The following is a 27,770-nucleotide window of genomic DNA, read 5'->3' on the forward strand; positions in this document are numbered from 1 at the left end:
CCTAGTAAACTCCAAATGGGGCCACAAAGAATTAGACAGGACTGAAATGACTGAACAACAGGTCCCTCCTCCACCCCATCCCTTTCCATCAATAAACTCCAGTTGTACCCCATTACTTCTAGGATTCAATAGAAAACTCTCTAGTATTTAAAGCACTTCACAACCAGATGCCTTTCTACCTTTTCAGTCTTCTCACATTATTCCTTTCCATGGACACTAAGTCTGAACAATACCAGTCTACTTGACTATTCCTCAAACATGACACTGGCTCTCTAGTCTCCTTTGCGCTGTGTGTCACCTAGGCCTGGAATGCTTTCCCTCCTCAGGTCTGCCTCTTGGCATCCTTAACTTCTCTCAAGACTCAAAGACAATCTTTTGTAATAGGCCTTTCTCCATCAGCTTAAGCTTTCCATCCCAGGTTCCCTTCCTTCTTCTCTGTACTGATCTTGTATTATTTATTCGTTTGCATGATGTCTCTTGCCTTAGAACGTAAGCTTTGTGAGGGCAGGAACTGTTTTTTGGTATTATTTACTTTCTTAGTATTCCCTTCATACTAATCTCACAGGGTTGTTGTGAGGCTTAAATATGGTGTCTGGAAAGCATTATTATTATTAAAGGCATATATCACTGCCCATTTTTTAAAATGACACATGAAGATAATAGAGTTGTGAAAGAAAAGACTAACAGTCCTAGAATCTTTTCCATTCTGCTCACATATAGGCTGTCAGTTTTTGGTTCTGCCCATGTTCTTTCAGTTGGGACAATGCCTTGTAAAAACTAAACTTCCTCATCCCTATTTCTCATCTCTCTTAGTTAGATAAGTCTGTATACCAGCCAAACAGGCCTATTGAATACTGAATCTGTGTTTTAGAAAGTAATTAGAGAATTTCATCGTGCTGGGGAAAAACATTGACCTGGAAATCCGGAGACCGAAGTTCTAGTTTTGACTCTGATACTAACTAATTATGTGATGATGGACAATTCACTTAAATTCTCTGTGCCTCAGTTTCCTGTAAAATTAGAGTTGTACTAGAATTAGGTTTCAAAGGGTCCTTATAGTCACCAGTCCAATCACCTCATTTTGAGACCCCAGATCACACAAGTACTAAGTGGAAAAAGCTAGAATTTCAACCCAGATCCTCTGACTGTAAATTCAATATTCTTTCTACTATATCAAAATGATCCAGTTCTAAAAATCCCCTGCCTTCCCCACTTCTCTTTGGCTTTTTCTTTCTGTTCATCATATGCCTAAAAGCTAGGACTGTTAGTCTTTTCTTTCACAACTCTATTATCTTCATGTGTCATTTTAAAAAATGGGCAGTGATATATGCCTTTAATAATAATAATGCTTTCCAGACACCATATGTATAGACACACATACATATATATGTATATATATATATATACACACACACATACATATATGTATATGTATATATGTACATATGTATACATATCTCTATATCTTCATATATATATCTACATATACACACACCTGCATATATAATATATACACATATACATATATGTAGATATTACAGAACAGATACAGGTGTATATGTATATATAGGTGCATGTGTATTCTGTATATGTATACATATAATTATACACACATATATAAATATACATCTATACACATATACATACATACATACAGTACACACATACATATAAAACAAACCCTAAACACTGCACATATGGACAGTTCCTGACCTCATTTGGTAGCTTAGTGGACGAGCGGAGAGTCACACTCAGTTTTACAGGCATACTTATTAGCTCTTTGGACATTTTCAAACATCCTTCCTTATACTCGGTGCACATAGACTGCACAACACTGTGTAGCCGGTTGAACATTTCTCCTTTGTTGGCCTTCTTGAAACTAAAGATGTGAGGTGTGAGTTGTAGGGCAAGGGGAGAGACCGAGAAGAAGTTGGTCAGGGAGAAGCCTGTAAAAACTATTTCTTCCTCTTCTAGTTTAAAATGACCTGAAATTCTAGTACAATGAGACCCAGCCAATGAAAGCCTGAGGAAAAATAATTCTAGCCTGTTGAAAAATAATTCTAGCCTGTTGAATGTCTGGAGTTCCTTAACCTGTTAGTGGATACACTGAACCTGCCACATCTCCAGGAGTAAGTCACCCCTCCTTCTCCTTCAGCCTTGAGACAGAGCAAGTGGAAAGGTGAGGAGGAAGAAAGGATGGACAAAGTGTGCTGGTAGTTAGAAGCCCAAAATGGAGTGTGATGGGATCTGGGAGAAAAAGCACGAAGAAAGGGAGTGGGGGAGGGGTCGAGACTTTAGAGATAGGTCGGGCAGCATCGAAAGACCGGGAAGAGAAGGCAGCATCCTCTCCTTCACCCCTCTTCCTTTACATCTCAAGGAGTGGAGGAAAGAAAACTTAAAAATGTAACTCTCTACAACAGATTTTCAAGGGGACCTAGGCTAGGCTGAAGAAATGTGTCTCGTAAAGCTGTGGCTTGGTCCAAAATAAGAGACATTGGCAAAAAGGGGAAAAGGAAGAGGAAGAATGGAGAGTTGGGGCACTGTGATCCTTAGATTAGGGAGGAGCAAATACACCCCGAGGGCAGAGATGACTGTCAGTTCCCTCTGAAGTCCCCAGTCTCTTCAAAACCGGCAAAGGGTGAAGGGGTGAGACTGATGTGAGATTTTTGCGATGAGACTTGGAAAAAAACCCAAAAAACCCTCCAACTCCAAACCACTCACTTGTGTTTTTATCTACTGCGGAGAGCTGAGGGTCCCTAAAAGCCCCATGCTCTAGTTTCCTTACTCCTACCTCCTTCTCAAACACCCCACTTTGTGGTTTGACTTCGAGTTCCCTCCCAAGTTTCGAAGACCAACACGTGATTTCCATGAAGCCCGGGGCCCCCCAGACTAAATGCCCGTGAAGCAGAGAGTGGGGGTAGGGCGGGACCCTGCCAGTGGGACCTAAGGATGGGGAATCTTCGTGGGGCTGGGGACTAAGCAGGGGAGGGTAAGGAAGTAAATCAGGACTTGGACGGGGCGGAGAGGTGAGGGCTTCCAAGGGATCAGAACACAGGATCAGAATTTGGGGAAGGGGTTGTGATAGAGAGGGAAACGGGACCAGGAGCTGGGCAGGGGTGGGGGGTGGGGAAGAGAGAAAGAGTGAAAGACCTGCGGCGGAAGGAAGAGAGAGAGTGGAGTGATAGTGAGATCGGGTAGCCAGAGGGGGAGGAGGAGGTGTGCCTCCAGCCTGGCCGGGGAAGGGAGTGGAGGAGGGCAACTCGGAGAACTCCGGAGGAGGGCCAGGTGCGCTGGCGCGAAGGATGCCCGGGGCCGGAGAATCTCAGTAGGCAAAGAAGGGGCGCGGCGGGACCGGCCGGCTGCTCCTCCCCCGGAGGCTGCGCTACGCTGCCCTGCCGGGGGCGGGTCGGGGGCAGCGGAGCTCCCGGCATGTCGCAAGGGCTCCCGGCCACCGGCAGCGTCCTGCAGAGGAGCGTCTCTGCCCGCGGGAATCAGCAACAGCCGCAGGTAGCCGGGGGAGATGGAGCGGAGCGGGGGAGGGGAGGGGGGGTAGATGGGAAGGCGGGAGGGCGAGGAAAGGGGCGCGGAGAGCAAAAATGTCCGCGACCGCGGCATCTCTGCTGGCTGCAGTGCTCCGTGACGGACTGGGCGGAGGTCAGGGAAGTGGCGGAGAGCGCCGGGGACGGTGTTAAGAGACACTGCCTTGGGGCAGCAAGCATGGGGTTGGCGGCTTAAAGCACACAACAGTGCGGGGGCTGGAGTCCAGCCAATGAGGAGTTCTGGCGGCTTCCAGGATCAGGGTCAAGACCCACTGGCTATCCCTGCTACCTGAGCTGTTACTTTATCTTCGGAGTACGGGCACCAGAACCCCATGGTCTGACTGGGGAGAGTCATGCCTTCGCACGTGGGAACTCAGCTCTGGGCGCCGCGCTGCGGCCAGTCGTCAAGGCCCTCCCTTTCCCAGGGCTCAGTGGGTCACTGCTTTCCCGTCTCCCAGCCACTTGCACCTATGGCTCCTGTCATAGGGGATTTTCAGGACTGGTAGGGGAGGAATGGGGTGCTGGGGAGAGGGGTTCCGCCTCCACCCCTTCTCCTTCCTCTCCTGCCCTAGCTTCAGAGAGCACAGCTCTTAAGGTGAGGAGGGTTCGTCCTAATGCTGGGGGAAAGTGGAAGCACTCAGCAGATTGGAGAATGTTAGAGCTGCAAGCCACCTTAGAAATAATTTAGTCAACACCACTCACGACAAGTAAGGATAAGTGATGTGACTTGCCGATAAAATCCCTGGAAGGATCTCAGCTAGAATCTCGGTGCCTTGTTGCTTAGCCCAGTACTTCATATCCACTATACCCAGCAGCAGACTTCACGTGAAACACCAACCAACTAGGTCAGCAGTGTGATCCTGGGCAAGTCATTTAACCTGTCTGCCTCAGTTTCCTCATCTGCAAAACAGGGATAATAGTAGCGCCTACCTCCCAGGGTTGTTGTGAGGAGCAAATGAGATAATATTTGTAAAGTATTTTGCAAGCCTTAAATTGCTTTAAATGCTAACTATTATTGTTATTGTTATTAGCTGACTCCCAAACTTTTTTTCCCTGTGGTCCAGGTAGATCCCTGTCCCCCTTTCCCCACCCCCAAACTGTTTATCTGGCCACCTTCATGGGAAGTAGTGTTGTATAGTGAAAAGACCACTAGAAATCTGAGCTCAAATTCAGCCTCTCAATGAAGTTGCCAAGAGGGACACCTGTTTAAGTAGCAGGCATATCTTGAATCCAAGTCCCCAAATATCAGAGCAGCCCAGTCAGAATATGGAGTACCCTCAGCTCTGAGTGAGGAAATAGCATAATAGAGCCTGAGCTGGAAGGGATCTCTGATTTAATCCTCTCATTTTACAGGTAAGAAAGCTGAAGCCCATTAAGTAACTCAATTTATATTAAGGATCTTTCCCACCAAAACAGGTAGTAAGCATAGAGGGTTTGGGGTAGGATTCAAACGCAGGCCCCTCTGACTCCCAAGCCAGTGCTATTTTCATGTATCATGCTGGTCAATATAATTCAACTGACATTTATTAAACCCTTTGATCCAGCATTTATTTGCTTAAATAAATGATTTTATGAGGCAACCTAGGGTTAAGTGACTTGCCCAGGGTCACACAGCTAGTAAGTATCTGAGGACAGATTTGAACTCAGTTCCTCCTGACTTCAGGGCCGGCACTCTATCCACTGCGCCATCTAGGGGCCCTTTAATAAGCAATTTTACAGTGATGGTGGTGACAATGAGCAAACTGGTGTGATTGGGTGTGTAGCATAGTACAGACTTTTTTTTTTGTTCATACCATCATTGGTCTAGAAAACTCCAGGCGAGGAATTTCCTTCTACCAGTGCACATCTGGGACTTTTGTAATTTTAGAGAGGGGTCTGGAGGGACTTAAAGGTTGGGTGACTTGTCCATGGCCACATAGTCAGAGGTAAGACTTGAACCCTGACTCACAAAATCTGGAGTCAATCCTTCGGTATCTGCAGCAATGTGGGGAGAGCATCTCAGTCTTGCTTCAGCCTTTTGTTAGCACAGAGTTATTTTCCTCTGGGTGCAGGTGCATATGTTGGAGTGGATTGAGTGCTAAGCAATGAGTCAAGAAGTCCTGGGTTTAAATCCCACTTAGTATCTGTGAGACCCCAAGCAAGACATTTAAGCTGTGTGCCCTAGAGAGCTCCCAGTAATTACTTACTAAGTTGTAGATCTTTGTTATAGGTAGCATAAGTTCCCATGCTCACAACCCTGAAGGCTGACAAAATCACTGAGCCTTCTGGTATTCTTATTGTAGGTGAATGTGCTGGATTCTGTGTCCTTTTTTTCTTGTTAGATGGTAATTTCTTCAAGGCAGAGACCATAACTTCTCTTTCTTCAGTATCTTCTCAGCACAGCAAATGCCCAGTCATTATTTCTCTAGGTTCTGTTTTTGACCCAAGGTCGTGAGATCTCTGTTTCAACTTGACTATTCAACATTTCACATTGATTGGCTTAAAGTGTTTGTTCTATGATAAGCTTTGAGGGATTTGACTGACTTATACTACTGTGTACCACCAAGGAGTTTCAAGATGTACCTGAAATTCAATTTGTGGTTTAGTCATCCATCTTGTAATAAAAGGGCTGATTATTAAAGTTTTTAAGCAGCCATATCTTAGATTATAAACTCGAGGATTTTTGATGAATTTAATGGAATTTGACATGTCAATATAAGTTACAGGGAAGTGTGAGGTGTACAGAATGACTAATAAAACCCACATTTGTGTATTTCTTTATTTTCAAAAGCATTTGGGTATCATTTTGTGTGACACTATGTTGGAGTCTATCCAAAAATAAATTATACAAAGTCTTTAACCTTCTGGGATTTTAAAATCTAAGCCAAACAACACCACCAGTAACAGATGTTCTATGCACATATCAATTCAATACAATTTAATTGAACAAGCATTTATCAATCACCATAGTATATAAAAGGTCCTGTCTACATGCTGGAAATATAGAGACAAAATAAAAAACACTATCTGTCCTCAAGGAGCTTACATTCTACTTTTTTTTTGAGGGCGAGGGGTGAAGTTGTACAATATTTACAAAGATAAGGAAATACTAAATAATTTGAAAAGGGAAAGAATATTAACGACTATAGGGATTAAAGGTGGCTTCCTACAGTAGTTTGTACCTTAGATGAGCTTTGAAAGAAGCTAAAGATTTTAAGCTTGAAGGAAGCCAGGAAGAAAATTGAATAGGGAGAGTTGTAGGCATAGAGACAGTCAATGAAATGTCTTGTTCAAGGTAAAGCTAGGTGGCTAATGTCACTAAATCCCAGAGAATGTTGATGGAATGAGGTGCAAGAACAATAGAAAGGAAGGAAAGGGCCAAGTAATGAAGGGCTTTAAAAGCCAACAGAAGATTTTATATTTGATCCTAGAGATAATAGGAAGCCACTGGAGTTTATTAAATTGAAATGAGGATGGGGCGGGAGTGATTTGATAAGGTCAGACCTGCACTTTAGGAAGATCAATTTGACAACTCAGTGGAGGATAGAATAGATATCAAAGAACTGATACAGGAAAAATTTTCTTTTTTTTCTTTTTCTTTTTTATGGCAGTTGGGGTTAAGTGACTTGCCCAGGGTCACACAGCTGGTAAGTATCAAGTGTTTGGTCTGAGACGGATTTGAGCTCAGGTACTCCTGACTTCAGGGCTGATGCTCTATCCACTGCACCACCTAGCTGCCCCAAAAATTTTCCAAAAAAAGGGAGACAACAGTCTGTAAACTATAGGCCACTGATCTTGACGTCAATTCTTGGGAAAATTCTAGAATGTGTCATGAAGGAGATGATTAGTGATCATCTGGAAAAGGAGGCAAGGATTACAAAGAAGATGGTTTCATCAAGAACAGATCGTTCCAGACTGTTCTGTTTCTTTCTTTTTTTCCCTCCTAGGGTTACTAAACTGGTAGATAAGGGGAATATTGCAGCTATAATTTACCTAGATTTTGTCAAAGCATTTGACAAAGTAGCTCATGTTATTTTTATGGAAAAGATGTAGAGATAAACTATTTGGACTCAGAGAGCAGTCATTAATAGCACAATGTCACCCTAGAAAGGCATCTATAAGGGAGTCCCCCATGGGTCAGTGCTTGGCCCTATGCTGTTAAACATTTTTATCAATGGCTTGGATGAAGGTGGAGATGGTATGCATATCAAAGTTACAGATGACATAAAGTCGGGAGGGTTAGCCAACTTGGTGGATGACAGGGTCAAATTCCCAAGCACTGGGTTGGATCTAATAAGTGAAGTACAATAGAAATAAACATAAAGGCTTATCTTTGGGTTCAAAAAATAATCTTTACAAGTACAAGATAGAGGAGGCATAGTGATTTATCTGAAAAAGATCTGTGTGTTTTAGTGGACCTCAAGTCCAGTATGAGTCAGCAGTAGGATGTGGTAGTAAAAAAACCCTGATATGATCTTGGGTTGTTTTGAGAGGCCTAGCTTCCAGGAATAATGAGGTGACAATCCCACTGTGCCCTACCATGGGCAGACCAGATCTGGAGTATTTTGTTCAGCCTTGCCAAGTATAGTTTGGGAAGGACACTGATAAACTGGAAAGTGTGCAGAGGAAGGAAACTAAAATGGTGAAGGGCCTTGATCCAAGGGCAGCTTGAAGGGATCAGAGATGTTTAGCTTGGAGAAGAATAGCCTCAGAGGAGCATGATAGTTGTCTTCAAGTATTTCTTGGACTGTCATATAGAAGAGACTTGTTCTTCCAGAGACTAGAACCAGGAGCAGTGAGTGCAAGTGGCAAGGAGGCTGAAAAAAAAATCCCTCAAAATTAGAGCTGGCCAGAGAGTGGAATGGGGTGCCTTGGGAGAGAATGGGTTTACTCCTCAGTGCAAGTCTTTAAGCAGAGACTAGATGACCATTTTGGGGGTATAGGTTGGACTAGAAGGCCGTTGAGGCGGCATCCATTCCTATAATTCTGTAAGGACTTATGAGCAGGGGAATGACATCAGAAGAAGGCAATAAGAAGGAGTTACATTTATTACGAACAAAGGGTGACGGACGGCTAGGCTGCTTGGAAGGGGGTAAATGAAGAACAACTCATGGGAAGGACAGGTTGGAAGGCATTACTACTCTGGTGACTCATCTGTTCTTTTTCCTCCCTAGAGCCCTGAGGATGATGACCGGAAGGTCCGGAGGAGAGAGAAAAACAGAGTTGCTGCTCAAAGGAGTCGAAAGAAGCAGACCCAAAAGGCTGATAAACTTCACGAGGTAAGTACGTGACTATGGGCAGTGGAAGGTACGTATAAAATATTCATCGTTTGGCCCTTAAGCAAGGTTTTGCCATCATCTTTGCAAAGCTCTTTATAAATAGGAGTTATTATTACTATTATTATTATCGAAGACATGTCTTATCCTGAATGTCAGTTGGTCAATAACCACAGACAATGAATGCTCACTGTGCACATGGTCATTAGCTTGTGTACCTAGTGTACAAGAGCTACTAGTTTTTCAAGGCACAAGACCATTGGATATATAATCATAATGGACACTTTTATTCATCAAACTAAAGAAACTAAAATTTAACTAATCTTGTATTAAAAAATAAACAATTAAACTTTACTTTAAAAATGTAAACAAAAAATGAAGCATGAAATTCTAGTTTTTTGTTTGTTTGTATTTTTGAGTGTGCCCAGGCACACTCAGCACACTCTGTACTTATACCTACTTGTGTGTGCCGTCACTCAATGCACTGCACAGAATTCCTTCTTCTCTTCATCCAAGCAAAAGTCATTCAGCAGCTACTGTGCACCTTATGAAAAGCAAAATGGTATAGTGGATAGAAGGCTGGCTTTGAAGTCAGGAAGACCTGGATTCAAATCCTGCCTCTGACACATGTAACCTTTAAGAACTGGGTAAGTCAGTGTCCAACAGGGACTTTTGCTCATTGATATTTTCCCATACCATTGAAATTACAGATCTCAACAACAACAAAAATGTCCAATTCATTAGGCTAGGTTCAGGAAGAGATACATGGGGGTACATAAGACATATTATTCCCATTGTGCAAGGAGTTTATAATCTAATGGAGGAGGTAAAGCATGTTCACTCACGAATGTAATACAAATGAAAGCGGATGAAGTAGAGTTTACTCTCAGCTGAAAGGTTCAAGGAAGGCTTTATCATCATGTGGAAATGGTGGGGGAGGTAGAAAGAAGGCATTCCACACATAAGGGATGGTGCTAGCAAAGGTGGGAAGGGTGGGAACACAGCATTATAGCTCTAAAACTAGAAAGTGGTTCAAAGATCATTTGGTTTAGCTTCCTTATTTTACCACATGAAGGGACTAACACCCAGGTCACCATGGCAATATTCATTGGAGGCAGAATTGGAATCTGGTCCTTAGACTCCTGTGGTCCTTCTTTGCTGGGGAATGGCAACTATCTCTATTTTGTTTGGAGTATAGAATGTGTGAAGTTAAAATAGTGTGAGATAAGATAGAAAAGATAGGTTGCAATAAGATAGTAGGGGGCCTTTAATTCCACACTAAGGCATTCATCCCAAGAATACACTGAGTTAAGTCCGTAGTGTTTCTGGCCCAATATTTGCCTGTGTTATCTTGGTCAAAGGGCAACTATGTGGTACAGTGGATGTAGCACCGGACTTGGAGTCAGGAAGACTCCTCTTCCTGAGTTCAAATCCAGCCTCAGACACTGACTAGCTGTGTGACCCTGGGCAAATCACTTAACCCTGTTAGCCTCAGTTTCCTCATCTGTAAGATGAGCTGGAGAAGGAAATGACTAAACAATTCCAGAATCTTTGCCAAGAAAACCCCACGTGGGGTCACAAAGAGTTAGACGTGACTGAAACAACTGAACAACAACAACAAAGAATTTATGAGCACAGTTCTTTGAGTTGGAGACCTGGAAATGTCCAAAAGAGGTGGGCCAGGATGAATTTATGCATCCTGAGGAGAATAGGAGGATAACTGACTCTCCTCCAGAGCATGAATAGAGGGGAATGATATTTTGTTCATTACTCTGTCCCTTTGTTCCCTGGATCAAGTATGCTTTGGTGAGGGCGAGCTTGATGAGGAATACAGGTAAAGTCTAAACTGAGTTAAACAGGAAATGTTCGTAATCATGCCTGAAGTTAAAAGGAAAATCAAGCTCTAAGTAGGTTTTGTTTTGGGGAGTTTGACGCTTGTAATTTCATCTAAAGGGAGCCTTCCAGTCTGAAAACCCTTTCTACCAATATAGATTGACAACTCATCTGTGACTTAGAATCTTCAAGAAATGACTGAGATACCGAGAGCGTAAGTGACTTGCCCAGAGTGACACTGACAATATGTGTCAGCGGCAGGACTTGAACCCAGGTCTTCTTGACTCCAAAACCATCCCTCTATGCCATGTTGTCTATCATTAGAAATTTTATGAATATTCTAGTCATTTGCATGCATAAATCCTAAGATGTAAAATGTCAATGAATATGTCTCTGCCTTGACTGCTTCTGTTTAAGAGTCTGCAATCTCTCTTCCTTTCTTAGTGTATTCAGATCCTTTCTTCCTTCATCAAGTCATCCTTAGTTCCTCCTAATTACTAACTTCAGAGGCAGCTAGGTGGCTTAGTGGAGAGAGTATCAGGCTTGGAGTCAGGCAAACCCGACTTCAAATCTGGTCTCAGATACTTATTAGCTGTGTGACCCTGGGCAAGTCACTTAACTGCTGTCTGCCTCAGTTTCCCTATCTTGAAAATGGAGATAATAATAGCACCTACCTCCAAGGGTTGTTGTGAGGATCAAATGAGGTCATAATTGTGACATTCCAGACACATAGTAAGCATTATATAAATGTTAGCTATCATCATCATTTTTATTATTATTACCATCAAATCCAATAGTCTTTTTTCAATCCATATTCTCCTTGACCTCTTTGCAGCGTTTTATAAGGAAAATTAACAATAGAAAGAGAGGGGAGATGCTCCGCTCTTGTTTTGCTTCTGGATTCTCTGTCAAAAATGATCTTTGAACTGGAAAGAGCATAACAAAAATTGCTATTAGAGAGCTGATATTCAAGCTAGTTTGTCTATAGTCAGAGAGCACCTAGCTGTCCTTGGGGAGCTGAGATCACTGGTTCCTGATGAGTTGATTCCTAAAGTGTTGAAAGAACTAGTAAATGCGATAGCTGAGCTATGAAAGATTGCAGATAGCAAGAGAGATCACAGGACCGAAGATTTGGAGCTAAAGGGATGTCTGGTCTAACTCCTGTATTTTACAAATGAGGAAACTGAGGCCTAACAAGGTTCAGTGACATGTCCAGGGTTATACAAGTAGTATCAGAGATGAGACTGCATTTTAACCCAAACCCTCTGACTCCAGAGTCAGTGCACTTTCTAGTATATAACAGAACTGGAGAAAGGCAAATATTGTAGGGTTTTTTTTAAAAAAGGAGGAGAATGGAGGCTGCAAGCTATAAGCTGGTGAGTTTAGCTTTGATTCCAAGCAAAATTTTGGAATGTTATTATTAAAGGGATGGTTAGTGGATATCTAAAAACAGAAACAGTGACAACGAACAGCCCAGTTTGTCTTCTTTGAAAATAGATTCCTTTTTGGGCAGGATTAGACTTAGTAGAGTAGGGAAATATAAATTTGGTTCATCTAGAGTTTAGCCAAATATTTGACAGAGTCTCCTAGTATTCTGGTGGACAAGTTGGAAAGAAATGAGTTAGACAATAATACAGTTAGGGAGATTCTGAATCGGCAGAACACATAGAACCAAAGAGTGGTCACTAATGTTTCAATGGCAGCTTGGAAGTTATTTCTGGCCCTATTCTGTTTAACATTCTTATCGATGACAGTAAGAGGCAGTGCTGTGGGGGGTGGGGTGGTGGAGAGCAGGTCTTGAGGGTAGGGTAATTTAGGTTCAAATCTTATCTCTGACACATATTGTCTTTCTGACCCTGGGTAAGTCATTTAACCTCTTAGTGGTCTAGGCCAGAGGTGTCAGATGGCTCACTAGGCTGCATGCAACCGTACAACAGTCCTGTGTGGCAGAACCAAATTAAAATATAATTGAGAAGTATTTAATAATATATATAAGATACAATAGAACATATGTGGTTTTCTAAAGCCCACAAGGATCCTTAGGTACAGATTAATGGTTCCCATTTCTATTTGGGTTTGACACTACTGGTCTAGGCAATTTTCTAAGACTTTAATTACAGAGAAGGCACCCAACTGCCCTGGTAAAGGGAGTTTCCTAATGGGAATTTTCTGATAAAATTAAATTTATTAGAGTGAAATGTAAACTCATGTTTTGGTTCAAAAAATAACATCCTAAGTCACAGAATGGGAAACATAGGTATGGTTAGAGAGCAGTTTGAAAAATGTCTTGGGGTTTTTAGTGGACAGTGGACTTCTGATTCTGTCCATTTTAAGCCCTCTCTCCTTGAAACTTCCGAGGCCCCATTCTGTTTGGACATCCTTACACAATTCTTCTTGAACCTAGAGTTATTTGAACTTTTCTTTTATCCCTCATATTAGATTGTAAGCTTTTTGAGGACAGAATCTTGTTCTATTGTTAGAGAAACAGTAGAGCATGGTGGATAGAATGCTGGACTGAGTCAGATAGATTCAAATCCTGCCTATGACACGTGCTCAATATACACAAATCTGTTCGTCTCTCTGAATGTCAATATCTTCTTTAAAACGTGATGATAAGCTATACCTCACTGGGTTGTTGTGAGTAACAACTGAGCTAACGTGTGGAAAAGGCTAAAGCACCATGTAAATAGCATTTACTTGGATATTTGAATCCCTATCACTTAGCCTAATGTCTTGCAATAGTAGGTGTTTAATACATGTTTGCAGAATTTAATAAAAAAAAATCTTTATATCCACTCAACTTTATGGGATGGTTTTCAGAAAAAAACATCCCATCAACTTTATGGGATGGTTTTCAGAAAAACTATTCCATAAGGTTGAGTGGATAAGAAGATTTTGTGTTAGCCCAGAATGGTTGTCAAGGCCATGGCTAGAAAGGATCTGTTGGAATTCCCATCTCAAGAAGTCTCTATTTCATTATCATCATGGGGACAAACTAAGGGACAGCTTAGTATCCCTTCTTACTCTTGATAGTGCCTTGATTATTTCTTTATACTGATCCAGGGTAAATATCTCAAGAAATTGCTATAGCTTGTCCAAGCCAATAGAATACACTCTCATAAAGTCTACGAAGTAATTCAACAAGGGTAGCCCAAAGATTTGACTTAGAGGTGATATTATTTTAAAGACTCTTGGATAGATGAGTTTTCTGCCCTCTGCCCTCAAACTACCCTCTTCAAGCTCAAACACTTGCTAAGTAGTACCTGAAATTCCTTTAACCAGGGTACAATGCCTTTCTCATTCCACAATGGTGGGGGTAGGGAAGGAGACAGAAAAGGACATTGGGTACATCCCAAGGCAAACTTCACTTCACGTGAACCTGGTTTCTGGGGCTGGGAGGAGTGGGGGGGGGGCTGGTTTTCTTTTTCTTTTTTTTTTTAGCATAAAATTTACCATGACCTTCTGTGGGGCAGAAACTCCCAGAGCAGAGCTTTCAGGGTTTCTCCAGAATTATGTTAGGGGAAGCTCTTTCCTTGCCTTTGTGTAGTTTTGTAAATTTCCACAGAAGGATTTTGTGAAACCCCTTTCTTTCTTCTTCACTTCTGCCTCTATTACATTTAGCAAACAGGCTTCCCAACTTCATGTTACCGAAATACTACAACTAACAGGAATTATGAGCAATCAGCAAACATATAGTGACTATTACGTACCAGCCAAGACAAGAAAAAGACAAGAAAAAAATAGCCCCAGTCCTCAAGGTTTCATGTGGAAGATAGCATTGAAGCTCAAAGGACCCACTCCCATCTCTACTCATAGCACTGGTATTCAGAGGAACTAACCCACTCAGATAGACATAGGAACCTCCCTCAAGGGCTGCCAATAGAAGGCAGCTACGTAGACTCCTCCAAAGAAACATGAAAAGACATTGAAAATGAGTATATAGTGAACATATTAGAAAAGATTAACTTTATAAGATTACACACAAGTGCTTCTGTGGAGCAATGAGAAGAGAGTGTTGTTTAGCTGGGGCCAGGTTGGAAGAAGTTATGCCTCATCTATTTCTTTGTGTCTGCATTTCTCTTACTGTGTGCATGTATGTACCTACCCACAAAGCTAGTAAGTGTCAAATTTGAACTCAAGCTTTCCTCACTACAGGTCCAGCACTTTATCCACTGATCCGCTTTACAAATTTTATTTTACAACAACCTTGTAAGGAGCCCCATTATACAGTTGAGGAAACGGAGGCAGCAGATATTAAGTGACTTGTCCAGGGTCACATAGCTAGTAAGTGTCTGAGGTTGGATTTGAATTCAAGTTTCCCTGATTCCTGGCCCAGCACTCTACCTGCTACATCACCTACCCTCCTTACGCCTTGTTCCATCTTGCTTATGGCTTTTAGTATATTTGGATTTGATCACTGGATGAGTCAGGAACTTAAACTTCTTTGTAATGCAGGCAGAATGCTAGTGTTCCACAGTCCCACTATCAGAGACTTCTTCATCCTTAGCCTGCATGATTGACCTGTTGAAATTCAGCTCTTTCAGCTGAAGTGTGGAAGTGTGCTCTTATTTCTGTCCAGTGGAGATGGAAGAATGGAGGATGCTACTCTTCACTATAGATCACCTTTGGAAAGCATGGTCCTCAGGAAGTAAAAATCATGAGTTCCCATCCTTGTAGGGGAAGCATAGTGAGGTGGAAAGAGTGGGCTTGGAGTCACTTTCTTCATCTGCAAACTGGGCAAAGTCATAGTATTTGTTTCACAAATTTGTGGGGAATCTCAAGGGAGATAATGTTTGTAAAGAGTTTTCTTTCCACACCTTAGAGTGCTATATAAATACTACTTATTGTTATTCATTTGGCCCAACTATCTCCTTCAGTTGAGTGCCAGTGGTCAAAGGAGGGTTCAAATGGCTCAGGGAAAATGCATCCTTACTACTAGAGAAACAGCCAGCCAAAGAGATTTTATATTTTCGCAATGACAGTGAATTTAGCGGCAGCATGGTGTGGTGGAGAGGCGTCACATGTGAGGCCCATGACACTCCTGAGTGTGAGGAAACAAAAATCGCTGGGAAATATTTAACAACATAAATAAAAATACAATAAAACATAGATAATGTTAGAATGTGTTTTTCTAAGTCAGTATGTAGCTAGTGGGGATCCTTAGGTAGGGTTTACTGGCCCCTATTTCTTTTTAAGTTTGACACCACTGGTGGTGTGTATAAAGCACTGGATATAGAGTTGAGAAGACCTGAATTCAAAACAGGGCTTAAAAAGGGGGATGGCCTCTCAGGCTCCTTCTGATTTTAAATCTATGATCCTATTAGAAGCATCATTGGTGCTTGTGCAAAGTACGACATCTCCCCCTACACACACACACACACACACACACACACACACACACACACACACACACACACACACACCCCACTCCCAGTTTCTTCCTGAGTGGACTGAACATGGGACCAGTTCCATGGTTCTGTTGGCTCTGCTGAGTGCCGAGCTCATTAAGAAGTGGACATAAAAGGAGGAATGATCATTTCAATGGCAGCACATATTTCAGTTGTTACAATTTTATTATAGCAAGTTTGCAGATTCAGAAATGTGGTAAAGGATAATTTCACAGTGAATCGGTGCAATAGACTTGTTCATATGGAAAACCACTTGAGTCCCCAAGAGTTATCCAGCTCATATCCCAGAGAAAGTAAGAGGCAGTCAGTTAGTTCAGTGTGAGCTGGCATCAAGCCTGGAGCTCTGCTAGTACCTGGGAAGAAATGTGAGGGGCTAAGAAAGCAGCATCTAATGATTTTCTTACTAAACAAATAACCACAGCAGATTTGTTTTCTCTGCCATTAAATTGAATAAATATTTTTAAGGCATTTACAATGTGTTGGTACTAGGGATACAAAAAGTCAACAAGCGTTTATTAAGTACTTACTGTGTGCCAGGCACAGTACTAAGCCTGGGGATACCAAGAAAGGTGTGTAGATATACTTCTGTCCTAGTGTACTCTCAGGTTTACTCCATCTAAACACTAGCTATGTGCTGCTTCTCCCCGCCCCCCCCCCCGCAGCTGCCCTGCAAACTTTGCCATGACTCCACTCTGAGACCAGATAGGTGATTGATAAGTCTTAGCTTAATATCACTGGCAGTCCCAGTCATGCCGCTCACTTCCTTCCCAGCTCACTCTCCCATCTGTTCCACCTGCTCATGGGCTGCTTTGACCTTATTTTACCAACCTCTTTTCCTCTCTCCCTTTCCACCTATCCCCCTTTTAAAAATAATTTAAAAAATTTTTAAACTTAAATACCAAATCAGTCACCTCTCCTTGATTGGCTGTCTTTTCCCATTAGAATGTGAGCTCCTCAACAGTAGGGAACCTCTCGGGTTTTTGGTTTTCTTTTGTATCCTTAGTGCTTAGCACAGTACCTTGTACACAGTAAGCACTTAATAAATGCTTTTTCTTTTGAAAAGCATTGTTGTTGCAATCAAGCATTGGAGTAGATGACAAGTTAATATCTAAGTACAAAGAAGATACAGACAACAGGTGAAGGTAATCTGAAATGGGAATGAATGCATTGGGAATAGGGGTGGGGTGGGAGAGCTTTGGAAAGCAGGAGAGAATTCCTACAGAAAGTAGGATTTGATCTGATTTTTGAAGAAAGCCAGGGAAGCTAAGAGGCAGAGGTGAGGAAGCAGAGTCTTCCAGGCATGGGGGAAGACTTCCATGCACTTCCAGCCAGTGCAAAGGCATGGAGAAACCAGGTGGAGAGTGCAGAAAGAGTGTTGGCTTTGCGGAACAGCAAGGAGGCCAGTGTAGCTATATCACAGAGTACATAGAGAGGAAGAAGATATAAGAAGATTGGACAGGTAGGATGGGACCAGGTTAGGAAGATCCATAATTGCCAAATAAGAGTTTCTATTTGATCCCTGGGCTCCAATAAAATCATAGGTCTGGGCCCAAACCCCTCTAGAACTGCCCTCCCCCCCACCACCAGTACTAAGTGATGGGGGTAGGGAGAAGTGGACACTGCTATTGGGGGAATCAGGAAAAACCTCTAGTAGGGGTGGCCACTGAGTTGAACCTTGGATGGAGCTCGGGATTACCGAATATGAAAGTGATAAGAGAGAACATTGCAGGCACGGGAGATGGCCTATGTTAAAGCGCAGAGAAGGGTCACAGAATGATATTACAGGGAATAGAATGTAGGCCATTTGGGCTGGGGAGTATTATATATAAGGGGCAGTAACATGTAATCAGATTGAAAAGACAGTCTGGAGCCAGATTTTTTTGTGAATTTTACATAAATATGTATTTTATCTTAGAAGCAATAGGGAACCCCGAAGCTTCTTGAATAGAGGAGAGGCAGGATCAGATCTCAGTTTGGCAGCTGTGTGGAGGATCGATTGGAGGGAAGAGAGGTCATGTAAAAGGAGACCAATTAGGATATTATGGCAATGGCTTAGGTGAGGGGGTGAAGAAGGGCCTGGACTAGGGCAGCATCAAGAGGGGAGAAAGAAGGGGATTATTAGAGAGGCCTATTCGATAAGAATAGGCAATTAATTGTCCCTTTGATTATCCCCTCTCTAACCCTAATTTTCAATCTTTCCTCATCCACTAGCTCCTTTCCTAGTGACAAGCATACTTTGCTGTTGTTCAGTCATGTCTGACTCTTTACGATCCCATAGACCATACTATTCATGGAATTTTCTTGGCAAAGATACTGGGGTGGTTTGCCATTTCCTTCTCCAGCTCATTTTACAGATGAGGAAACTGAGGCCAACAGGGTTAAGTGACTTGCCCAGGGTCACATCTAGTATGTGTCTGAAGCCAAATTTGAAGTCAAGTCTTCCTGACTCAAGACCCAGCATTCTATCCACTGTGCCACTTAGCTGCCCAAGTATACTTGGATATTCTCTGTCCTTTAAAAAAAATCCTTCACTTAGTCCTACTGTCTCCTCAAGCTATCACCCTTTAGTCCTCTCTTTCACAGTCAAGCTCCTAGGAAAAAATTTGTCTCCATTTGTTATCTCTGAATCAAAGATGCCTTTTGGGATGTAAACCTGGGTGCCTTAAACTCCACTGTGGCACACTAACGAACGTTGACTCTAGAGAACATAGGTTCAAACCCCTCATCTGATATTGTCTCTGTGGCCATGGACAAGTCACTTACCTCTCTGGGCCTCAGTTTCCTCTTCTGTAAAATGAGACAGCTGGACTAGATGACCTCCGAGGCCCCTTGCAGGTATATATTTCCTCTGTACAGGAAGACTGGTGGGTTTATCGGGGAAGATGATGAGTTCTATTTTGGACACATTGGGTTTGAGATGCCATCAGATCCTCAGGTGGAAATGCCCAACGTATAGTTGTATGCGTGTGTCTAGAGCTCCAGAGAGAAGAGGACTGGACATATAGATATGGGAGTCACTTTCACACAGATGGTAGTTGAGCCCTCAGAAATTTATGAGGTCATTGAGAGAGACTATGGGAGAGGAGGGAAAAGAGTCCAGAACAGAGCCCTGGGTACACTCCTAGACATGGATAGTGATACTCTAAAGGACTGGAGAACAATAACAGAGCAACATCACAAAAACTGAGGGAAGAGGGAATATCCAGAAGGGGTGGTCAGCAGTGTCAATCATTACACAAAAGAGAAGTTTAAGCACTGAGGAAAGGCCATTGGATTTATCAATGAAGAGATCACTGGTAATCCTGTGAGAGAGCAGTTTGCCTATAGAGGTGAGGTGGGAAACCAGATTGAAAGGGGTTCAGAAGACAGTGAGAGGGAAAAAAGTTGAGTCAACAAGTGGGAACAGCCTTTAGGAACTTGACTGTGAAAGAAAGGAGAACCAGAGGATGATAGTTGGAGGGGATGGCAGAATTAAGTGAAGGGTTTTTAGGGATGGTGAAGATCAGAGCCAGTGGATAAGGAAAGATTGGAAATTGAGGCATATGGGAGATGAGGTAGCTAGAGAGCACAATGGGGATTGTGTTGGACTTGGAATCAGGAAGATCTGAGTTTAATTCCTGCCTCAGACATTTAGCTGCATGACCCTGGTCAAGTCACTTACCTTCTCTGAGCCTCAGTTTCCTCATCTATAAAATGTGGATAATAAAAGCAACCACCTTACAGGATTGTTTTGATCATCCAATGGGATAAAATATGTAAAGAACTTTGCAAAATTAAAACAACTCTGAGATATCTCCTCATACCTGTCAGATTGATAACATCAATTTTAAAAAAAGGAAAATGACAAATGCTAGATTGGCTATGGGAAACGGGTACTTTAATGCACTGTTGATGGAGCTATGGTCCAGCCATTGTGGAAAGCAATTTGGAATTATGTCTCCAAAGCTCTTAAACTGTGCTTACCCTTTGACTTGCTAGTAGGTTTGTACCCTAGAGAGATCAAAGAAGGAAGAAAAGGACCCATATGTACAAAAATGTTTAGAATAGCTCCTTTTGTGCTGGCAAAGAATTGGAAACTGAGGAGGTGCCCATCAATTGAGGAGTGAAAAAGTTAAGGTGTATGAAGGTGATGGAATAATTTTGTGCTGTAAGAGATGATGGAGGGGATGGTTTTAGAAAAAACATGGAAGACTTATATGAATTGATTCAAAGTGAAAAGAGCAGAACCAGGAGAACAATTTACACAATAATAACAATTTTGTAAAGCCATTCAAAAGACTTAAGGACTCTGATTAACACAATGACCCATCACAATTCCAAAGAACTCATGTGGAAACATGCTACCCACCTCCTGATAGAGCTGGTGGACTCAGAGTGTAGATTGAAACATTTTTTCCTTTTCTTTCTTTTTGGACATGACAAATGTGGGGATTTATTTTGCTTGACTATGCGTATGTGTAATGTGTTTTTGTTTTTCTTGTCTTCCCAAACTGTGGGGAAGGAGAATTTGAGAGATTCAGAATTAAAAATAAAATTGAATTAAAAATTTAAGAACTTTGCAAACCTTAAAGTGATACATAAATGCCAGCTATCATCATCATCATCATCATCATTATTATAAGAATCAAATGACCAAACAAGACAAGAGAGAATGAGATCAAGGACAAAGTAGAGGGTTTGGCATTAGCAAGGAGAGCCATCTTTTCACTGAAGACTGCAGCAAACGAAAAGAGAATATGGAATCTCACGTGGAGAAAATTTGGCATACAGAATGAGGGCATGATAACTCTGCTGTCTGCAGTAATTTCCTAACATAAGGGAAGAGACCACTACCCTTTCAATGTGCTAACAGCCCCTGATGCTTGTACCTGAGTCTGTGCTCATGGAACAAGAATCCAAGTGGTCACTTAGGATCTCAAAGACTCCCTGAGGGTTCTAGCTTGGATATGGTCAGCCTACCAAAGGATTTTAAGAGCCAAAAAAGTCCAAAAAGGAAGACAATGGCAGCATGCTGCCACAGAATGTAGAGTAGTTGTTTAAGGTACTTCTGGTCTTCACTCATTTCACGTATTCACTTGGCATAGAAACTGATCACGGTATCTTATTCTATAGCTTATTGCCCTTGAAGGTGGCCCATGGCACAGTTTTTTAGCATTGAAATATGACAGTCAGTCAGTCAACAACCATTTATTAGGTGCCTATTATATGCCAGGCACCTGGGTATATAAAAAAGAGCAAAAGACAATTTCTGCTCTTAAGGAGCTCAGTCTCTGCTGGTGAGACAACTTGCAAACAATCATGTGCAAACAAGACATAGACAAAATAAATTGGAGATAATCAACAGAGGGAAGGAAATAACATTAGGGGCTTGGGAAAAGTTTCTGTAGAAGATGGGATTTTAGCTGGGACTTGGTTTGATAGACTCACTGAAAAAAGCCCAGAGTGATCAGAGGAGTGTTACCGTGCCTTCCCTGGAATTCTGCTGCTCCTTGGCCTGAGGGTCAGGTGCCTCTGGGAGAGAAGCTTAGCTGCCCAACTCCAAGGCAGTAATTATATGTAAGTATATATACCTTTGAAATGATGGCAGAAGCACCATGTCAGCATGGCGAGTGACCTAATGGAAAGAAAACTGAACTCAAGAGTCAGGGGATTGGGGTTCTAGTCTTGGCTTTGTCATGAACTACCTGTGGGAAATTGAGACCGTTCCTTCACTACTAGGGGCCTTCTGAGTTAAGTGACAGCCTCAAGGTCACACAGCCGGTGCCACCTCTCCATGGCAGAAGGACTACCTCCACTGTAAAACGAGGAAGATGGATCGTAGGGTCATAGATTTAGAGCTGGAAGGACCTGGAGGTCATTTAATCCAACCCTCTTATTTTACAGGTAAAGAATATGAGGCCCAGAGAGATTAAGTGAGATTAAGTGATTTGGTTTAGAGGTCTGATGATTTTTTAGAGGAAAATCCTATTCAATTATGGCTAGATCACCTAGCATCTGCAGTACCTTCTAACTTTGATTTTCTGTGGCTGGATCATTTTTCTAACATCCAGTCCAGCTCTGCTGTTTCCTAAGTCTAATTACAGTGGTCTTGGCCTTTGTCTTGTTCTTCCTTCCCTTTGCCCCTCAGCCTCTGCACACTAATTCTCTAGCTCATCTCCCATTAAGCCAGCCCCAATGAAGCTTTAGTAGCTTCAAATTGAACTCAGACTTTTGGGATATCGTGTACTCCAGTGAGTCTGTGAGCTCATTGATGGGAAGGTTCTCTCCAACATTTCAGATTGCACCCTGTTCATGCCTGCTCATCGTGGGGCACTCTGGTTCATATCCTCCCCTATGTTCACCATAGGGAGTCCACCTAGTATTCTAGAGACTTCCCTTGATCTTTCCTGATATAAAATAGGAACCAGGGGAGCAGGCTGTCTACCTGTCACCCCTCCCTCTTGCCACATGACAAGCTCATCTTCCCTTTCTATCATACATATCCTTGATGACATTTTAAAGTTCCTTTTATTCTTCTTGGAAAGTTTAGAAAAGCCTTGCAAAGTGTATCCCTCACAGGCACCCTTTGAGGTGGCTGATACTACACTCTCACTCACCCCATATCCAGTCCATTCACTAAATCTTGTCATTTCTCCTCTTCCAACACAACTCATATATGCTCCCTTCCCTTAGCTCACACAGCCCCAACCTGAGTTCAGGCCCTCATCACCTTGGGGCTGACCAATTAGGAAATGTAAGTCTTAGAAAGGGTGACTTGCCCATAATCACAGAGTTAATAACAATGCAAGTTTCCTCACTCCCAAGTCCATCCTTCTTTCCATTATGCCATATATGTTTTACTTAGTCCTGGATGACTTGGTCTGCCCTCCTTTCTTCACCTCCTACCCCCAGCATGGGGTCTGAGGAGTAGAATCCTGGACTCAGGTAGTAATTTTAGTGTCTTTGGTCTCATTCTTTTTGAAAAGATTTCCTAGCAAACAGAAAATGAAGTAGGATAATGGTCTCAAACTCTGCTATGGCAAACAGCTTAGGGAATCAGTGGGATTGGATGGCATTAAATCTGATAACCTTTTTTTTTTTAAATAACAAGAGAACCAATGTGTTTTGCCAGTGTCCAGGTAGTTTCTTCTAAATATGAAAGTGTGCCTGGTGGTGGTTGGTTTTTTCCCTCCCTTTCTCTGTTCCCTTTTGATATTCTCTAACCTTCAGCCCTTCTTTCCCCCTTCATGCCCCTCTTGATATTCCTGTGGTTTTCAAACAAGTTGGGCCCCTACTAGCAGATCACCCAGCAAAGAGAATGCCACTTCTTGTTTACTTTTTTAATTTCCTCTTTCTTGCTTTTAGCTCAGACAAAGGCCCTTCTGCAGGCTGGGGAGCCAAAGCTAGACCTCCAAGAGAAAGCAATCCTAAGGAAAGCCTAGCTGTGCAGCCCCTTCTTTGCCTTCAGTGACAGAGGGATGATTCTGAGCCCCATGTGGTGGAGGAAGCCAGGAGGGAGGAGTCAGCCGGCTTGGATGGGAGACCACTGAGCGGCAGCTAGTGTTTGGTCTGTCACCAGCAGCTGACTCATCTCATTTCAACAAACATTGATTAGGCAAGGCATTATGTAAGGCACTGCCTACAAAATGATACACTTCCTGCCCCTGCCCTCAGGCAGCTTACTTTCTACCAGGAGAGATATGATAGGAATGCAAATAAACATAGGACAAAATGTACTGTGATTGAGGCAGAGGAGAGAGCCAAAGTGGAGTAAGCAAAGGGGAGGTCATTTTTGGTCTGGGGAGATGAAGACATTGTGAGCCTGAGGAAGAAAAGACTTCTGCAAGGTATTCCAGGCATGGAGTGGCAGAGGCAGGAAAGTGTCAAGTCCAAGGAACTTCTAGTAATTCATTTCGGCTGGAACACAGTGTTTGGTTCATCAGGGAAGGAACTCTATGAATTGTTCAGAAGGGGCAAGGCTTGCTTGAGAGATGGCACGTGCCCCCTCCGTGAAGGTCTTCAAGCAGAAGCTTTAGGAACACTTAGGACTGGTATATTACAGGTCCCTTTCAGGTATGAGTTAGATCAGATGGCTACCTAGGCCCCTTACAATTCTCAAATTCTGTGATTTTATAATTCTATTGATGGTTATATGAAATCTCTGCAAAGGTAGGCAGGGAACCTTAAATGCCAAACGGAGGATTTTGTAATCTGTCCTACAGGCAGTAAGAAGCTGTGGAAGTTACTGAATGTTTCCAAGGCTCAATTTCCTCATTTTCAAAATGGGCATGATAATGCTTGCTCTACTGATTTCACGGAGCTGTTGTGAGGAAAACACCTTGTGATACTTTAGACTTAATTCAACATTTCAGTGGATCTTTGATCTCAGTCATGTGGGCACTTCGACTTCTCATCCTGTGCAATTCTTGTTTATTATCTTGAATACTTCTTCTTAAATCTGGACCTGGAAGTCTTCCTCTAGACAAGGGTTTCTTAACCATTTTTTTTTTGTATCATGGACTCTTTTTGCAGTCTGGCAAAGCCTATGGACCTACTATCAGAAAATTTCCTTTTAACTTTTATTGAGGTGTTTTGTTTTTATGTTGCATACATTTACAGATCACTCCTGCTTTGTGAGAGGTCTCTTGTAACTAAGTAAAGCAGTTAAGTAAAACTAATAATACAGTGACATTTCGTATATGAAACCCTTCCCTACCTCTATTAAAAAAAACCAAAACTAACGGAAATCTATTTTCTCTCCCTTCTACTCCCCTACCCCATAAAAAAGCAAATTTCTTGTAACAGATGTACATAGTCATGCAAAACAAATTCCCTCAGTGACCATAAACAAAAATACATACTCATTCTGTGTTCTAAACCCATCACTTCTTTGTCATGGAAAGCCTGTTTCATCATCATCTTTTGGAGCCATGGATGTCATTGTATTGATAATAATTTTTATAGCTTTCAACGTTGTTTGTTTTTACAGAGTTGTTATGGTGAAAATGAATTAAGAAGAAACAGGAGAATGATGTTTTTAAATGCATAAAATCAAATGCCTGGGAGTGCAAAGGAAGCCAGTTATATTAAAATACAGTTAGCAGTTTTTTTTTAAGTCCATAGACCCCAGGTCCCCTGCTCTGGCCCTTTTAAACACTTTGTAGGAACCAGCCCATTTCTCAGTTCCTGCCCTGGGGTGATGATGACTTTTATTTTCAATTTTATTATCAAGGGATAATAGGATTGAAAACTGCAAGGTACCTTACTGACCATCTTCTAAACCAACCCCCTTATTTCTCAAATAAGAAACTAAAATTTAGAGAAGCTGTGATTTTCCCAAGGTCACACAGGTAATAAGTAGCAGAGGTGAGATTTGAAAACAGGCCCTCTATGTCTTAATCCAGACTTCTTCCTACCAGTACAGGCCTGCACAACCTACGGCCCACCAAAGGATTTTGGGAGGCCCTCACAAGGTCTCCCCTGTGCAGCAAGTGGCTCAAGGGCTGTGGGTTGTGCAAGCCTGTACTACTATCTTAGCTCTAGAGCTAGAAAAAAACTTGAGAGGCCGTTTAGTCTAATTTTTTCATTTATTTTTATTTTTTGAGGGCACAATCTCTCACAACGACACATACCATCAAGGAAAAGAGTGGGCACAGAAGTCAGTGCAAGTATGCCAGCGTGGATCCCATTTTAAGCCTCTGACACTGAATAGTTACTGATGTTTTTTGGTGACATCACTGAGCCATTCCCAGAGGCATTGCTCCTTCCTTATTGGTATTAGGGAGTGTGCAGCCTTTCCGGGGTATATAGTCTCTCCCAGTGTGTAGGCATAGCATTGCTCCCTGTTGGTCTCACAAGGCTTCTGCCTGATAGAGCGCCATTGTTTCCAAGGTCAATTCTTGTCATTGTCACTTGTTGCTTGATTGATAAGATATTGTCAGTCAAGGACTTCTCTCTTCTGCCAGCTCCTGGCTTTGGATGGAGTCTTCAGCTTCTTCCCCATAAGATGTAGAATGGACTAAAACCAATTTTTTCAATTAAAGATGAAGAAACTGAGGCCCCCAAATGTTAAATGAGTTGCCTGATGTCACAGAGGTTATATCAGAGGCATGATCTGAATCCAGACCTTTTGACTGGAACTGTATCATCCTGTCTCCCCACTTTTCTTTTTAATGTCTGTATTGTTAGTACTCTTGCAGCCTCTTCCTCTTCTTTAGCTGCCTCTGCTGCCCTCCTGTGCTCCTGTCCAATTTCTTGCCTTCCCATCCTGTCCTTCATGGCCCATGGAGGGGCCTATCCCATTGGCTTATGATAGTCTGACCTCGGAGCCAGATAATCTGGGTTAATCAACCTTCAGGGACTTACTGGGAGGCTAGTGGGGGACAAAAGGAGATGAGCAGTGTATGAAGGTATTTGGCTGGTCCTTTGTGGTCTTGCAGCAGAAATACAGAGAGACTGATGATGCTGAATTCTGAGGAACAGATAAGGGAGTTCACCTTAAGAGAAGTTTACTAAGCTTAGATTGTCTCATTGTTCTCAGTAGAGTAAAAGACAAGTTCATCTGTTATAAATGTGGGTGGAGGAGGTTCTGTTGCAGGGAGAGGAAAGAAGAAAAGTTCAGTAACAGGTGCTATGGGAAATAAGGTAGGGAGACAATAAGAGCAGAGCTGGACTGTCAGACAAGTAGCAGGGGCCTGGAGGAGGTTACATTCCTGAACTGGCTGATGACAAGGACATGCTTATTGAATGTTCAGATGGCACAAAACTGGGAGTATAGCTGATGGATGGATGACACATTTGAGATTAAAAAAAAAAAACAAACCATGGTCAGAGTGGAATGATGAACCCAAACTGGCTGCCCAACTCTTGCCTCCAGCTCACCTCTAAACCACTTGAAAAAGGAGTGGCATCTGATGTCTTACTTCTCCTAACTCACTCATTCTTTAACCCACTGCAGCTTCAAGTCCCTCTTTACCACTTTACTGAAACTATTCTCTGAAAGGTCACCAATGATCTTCTGATTGATCTACCCAGCAGCCTTTACTTAGCTTCTGCAGCATTTATTCCACTCACTACCCCTTCCATCATGTAAGATGTACTCTCATCCCTTGGACCCCAGGACACCACACTCTCCTTATTCTTTCCTCCTGAGTCCCACATCCACATTTCCAACAGCCTACTAAGTGTGACTAATTAGATGTCTTGCTGGCACTTTGAACTTGATATATTCAACTCTGAATTTATTATATTTTCCCCCAAAGTCTCTCCTCTTTCTAACTTCATTATATTTGGCAGTAGAACTACTTGTCCTCCAGTAATACATGCTTGAAACTTCAGTTACCTTTCATTTTTCCCTCTCCTTTATCACCCAAACTTCCAAGTTCTGTCAATTCTACCTCCAAAATATCTCTTGAATCTTTTTCCTTCATTCTATTTCTATTGGCATCTTCCTCACTGAGGCACCCATTTCCACCCACCTTGACTATTAAAATAGCTTCCTACCTACCTATCTCCCTGTTTCCAGTATCTCTTCTCCTTAGTCTCTCTTTTGCATTCCTGGCAGATCCATCTTCCTGATGAACAGATTGAATCTTGTCACTCTAGTACTCAGAATTCTTTAGTAGCTCCCTACTGTCTCTTGAATAACGTTTGGTCCTGTTAGCCCAATACCTAAGACCCTACACAATCTCCCAGTATCCTAACTTTCCAGCCTCCTCGTATCATATATATATATATATATATGTGTGTGTGTGTGT

The 27,770-nt window shown here is 42.3% G+C and overlaps 1 protein-coding gene across 1 annotated transcript in view; it reads left to right on the forward strand.

Annotated features, from left to right (window-relative positions):
- Nucleotides 1-3,140: 3,140 nt before the first annotated feature.
- BATF3 (basic leucine zipper ATF-like transcription factor 3) overlaps nt 3,141-27,770 on the forward strand; it is a 26,171-nt gene continuing 1,541 nt past the window's right edge. Inside the window, exons 1-2 of the mRNA XM_021007889.2 lie at nt 3,141-3,507; nt 8,693-8,797. Coding sequence (XP_020863548.1) covers nt 3,430-3,507; nt 8,693-8,797 — 183 coding nt within the window. The 5' untranslated portion in view covers nt 3,141-3,429. The remainder of the gene's footprint in view (nt 3,508-8,692; nt 8,798-27,770) is intronic.

Source organism: Phascolarctos cinereus, unplaced genomic scaffold (genome assembly GCF_003287225.1).
Source record: "Phascolarctos cinereus isolate Bilbo 61053 unplaced genomic scaffold, phaCin_HiC Scaffold_5;HRSCAF=322, whole genome shotgun sequence".
In the NCBI taxonomy this organism is placed as follows: domain Eukaryota; kingdom Metazoa; phylum Chordata; class Mammalia; order Diprotodontia; family Phascolarctidae; genus Phascolarctos; species Phascolarctos cinereus.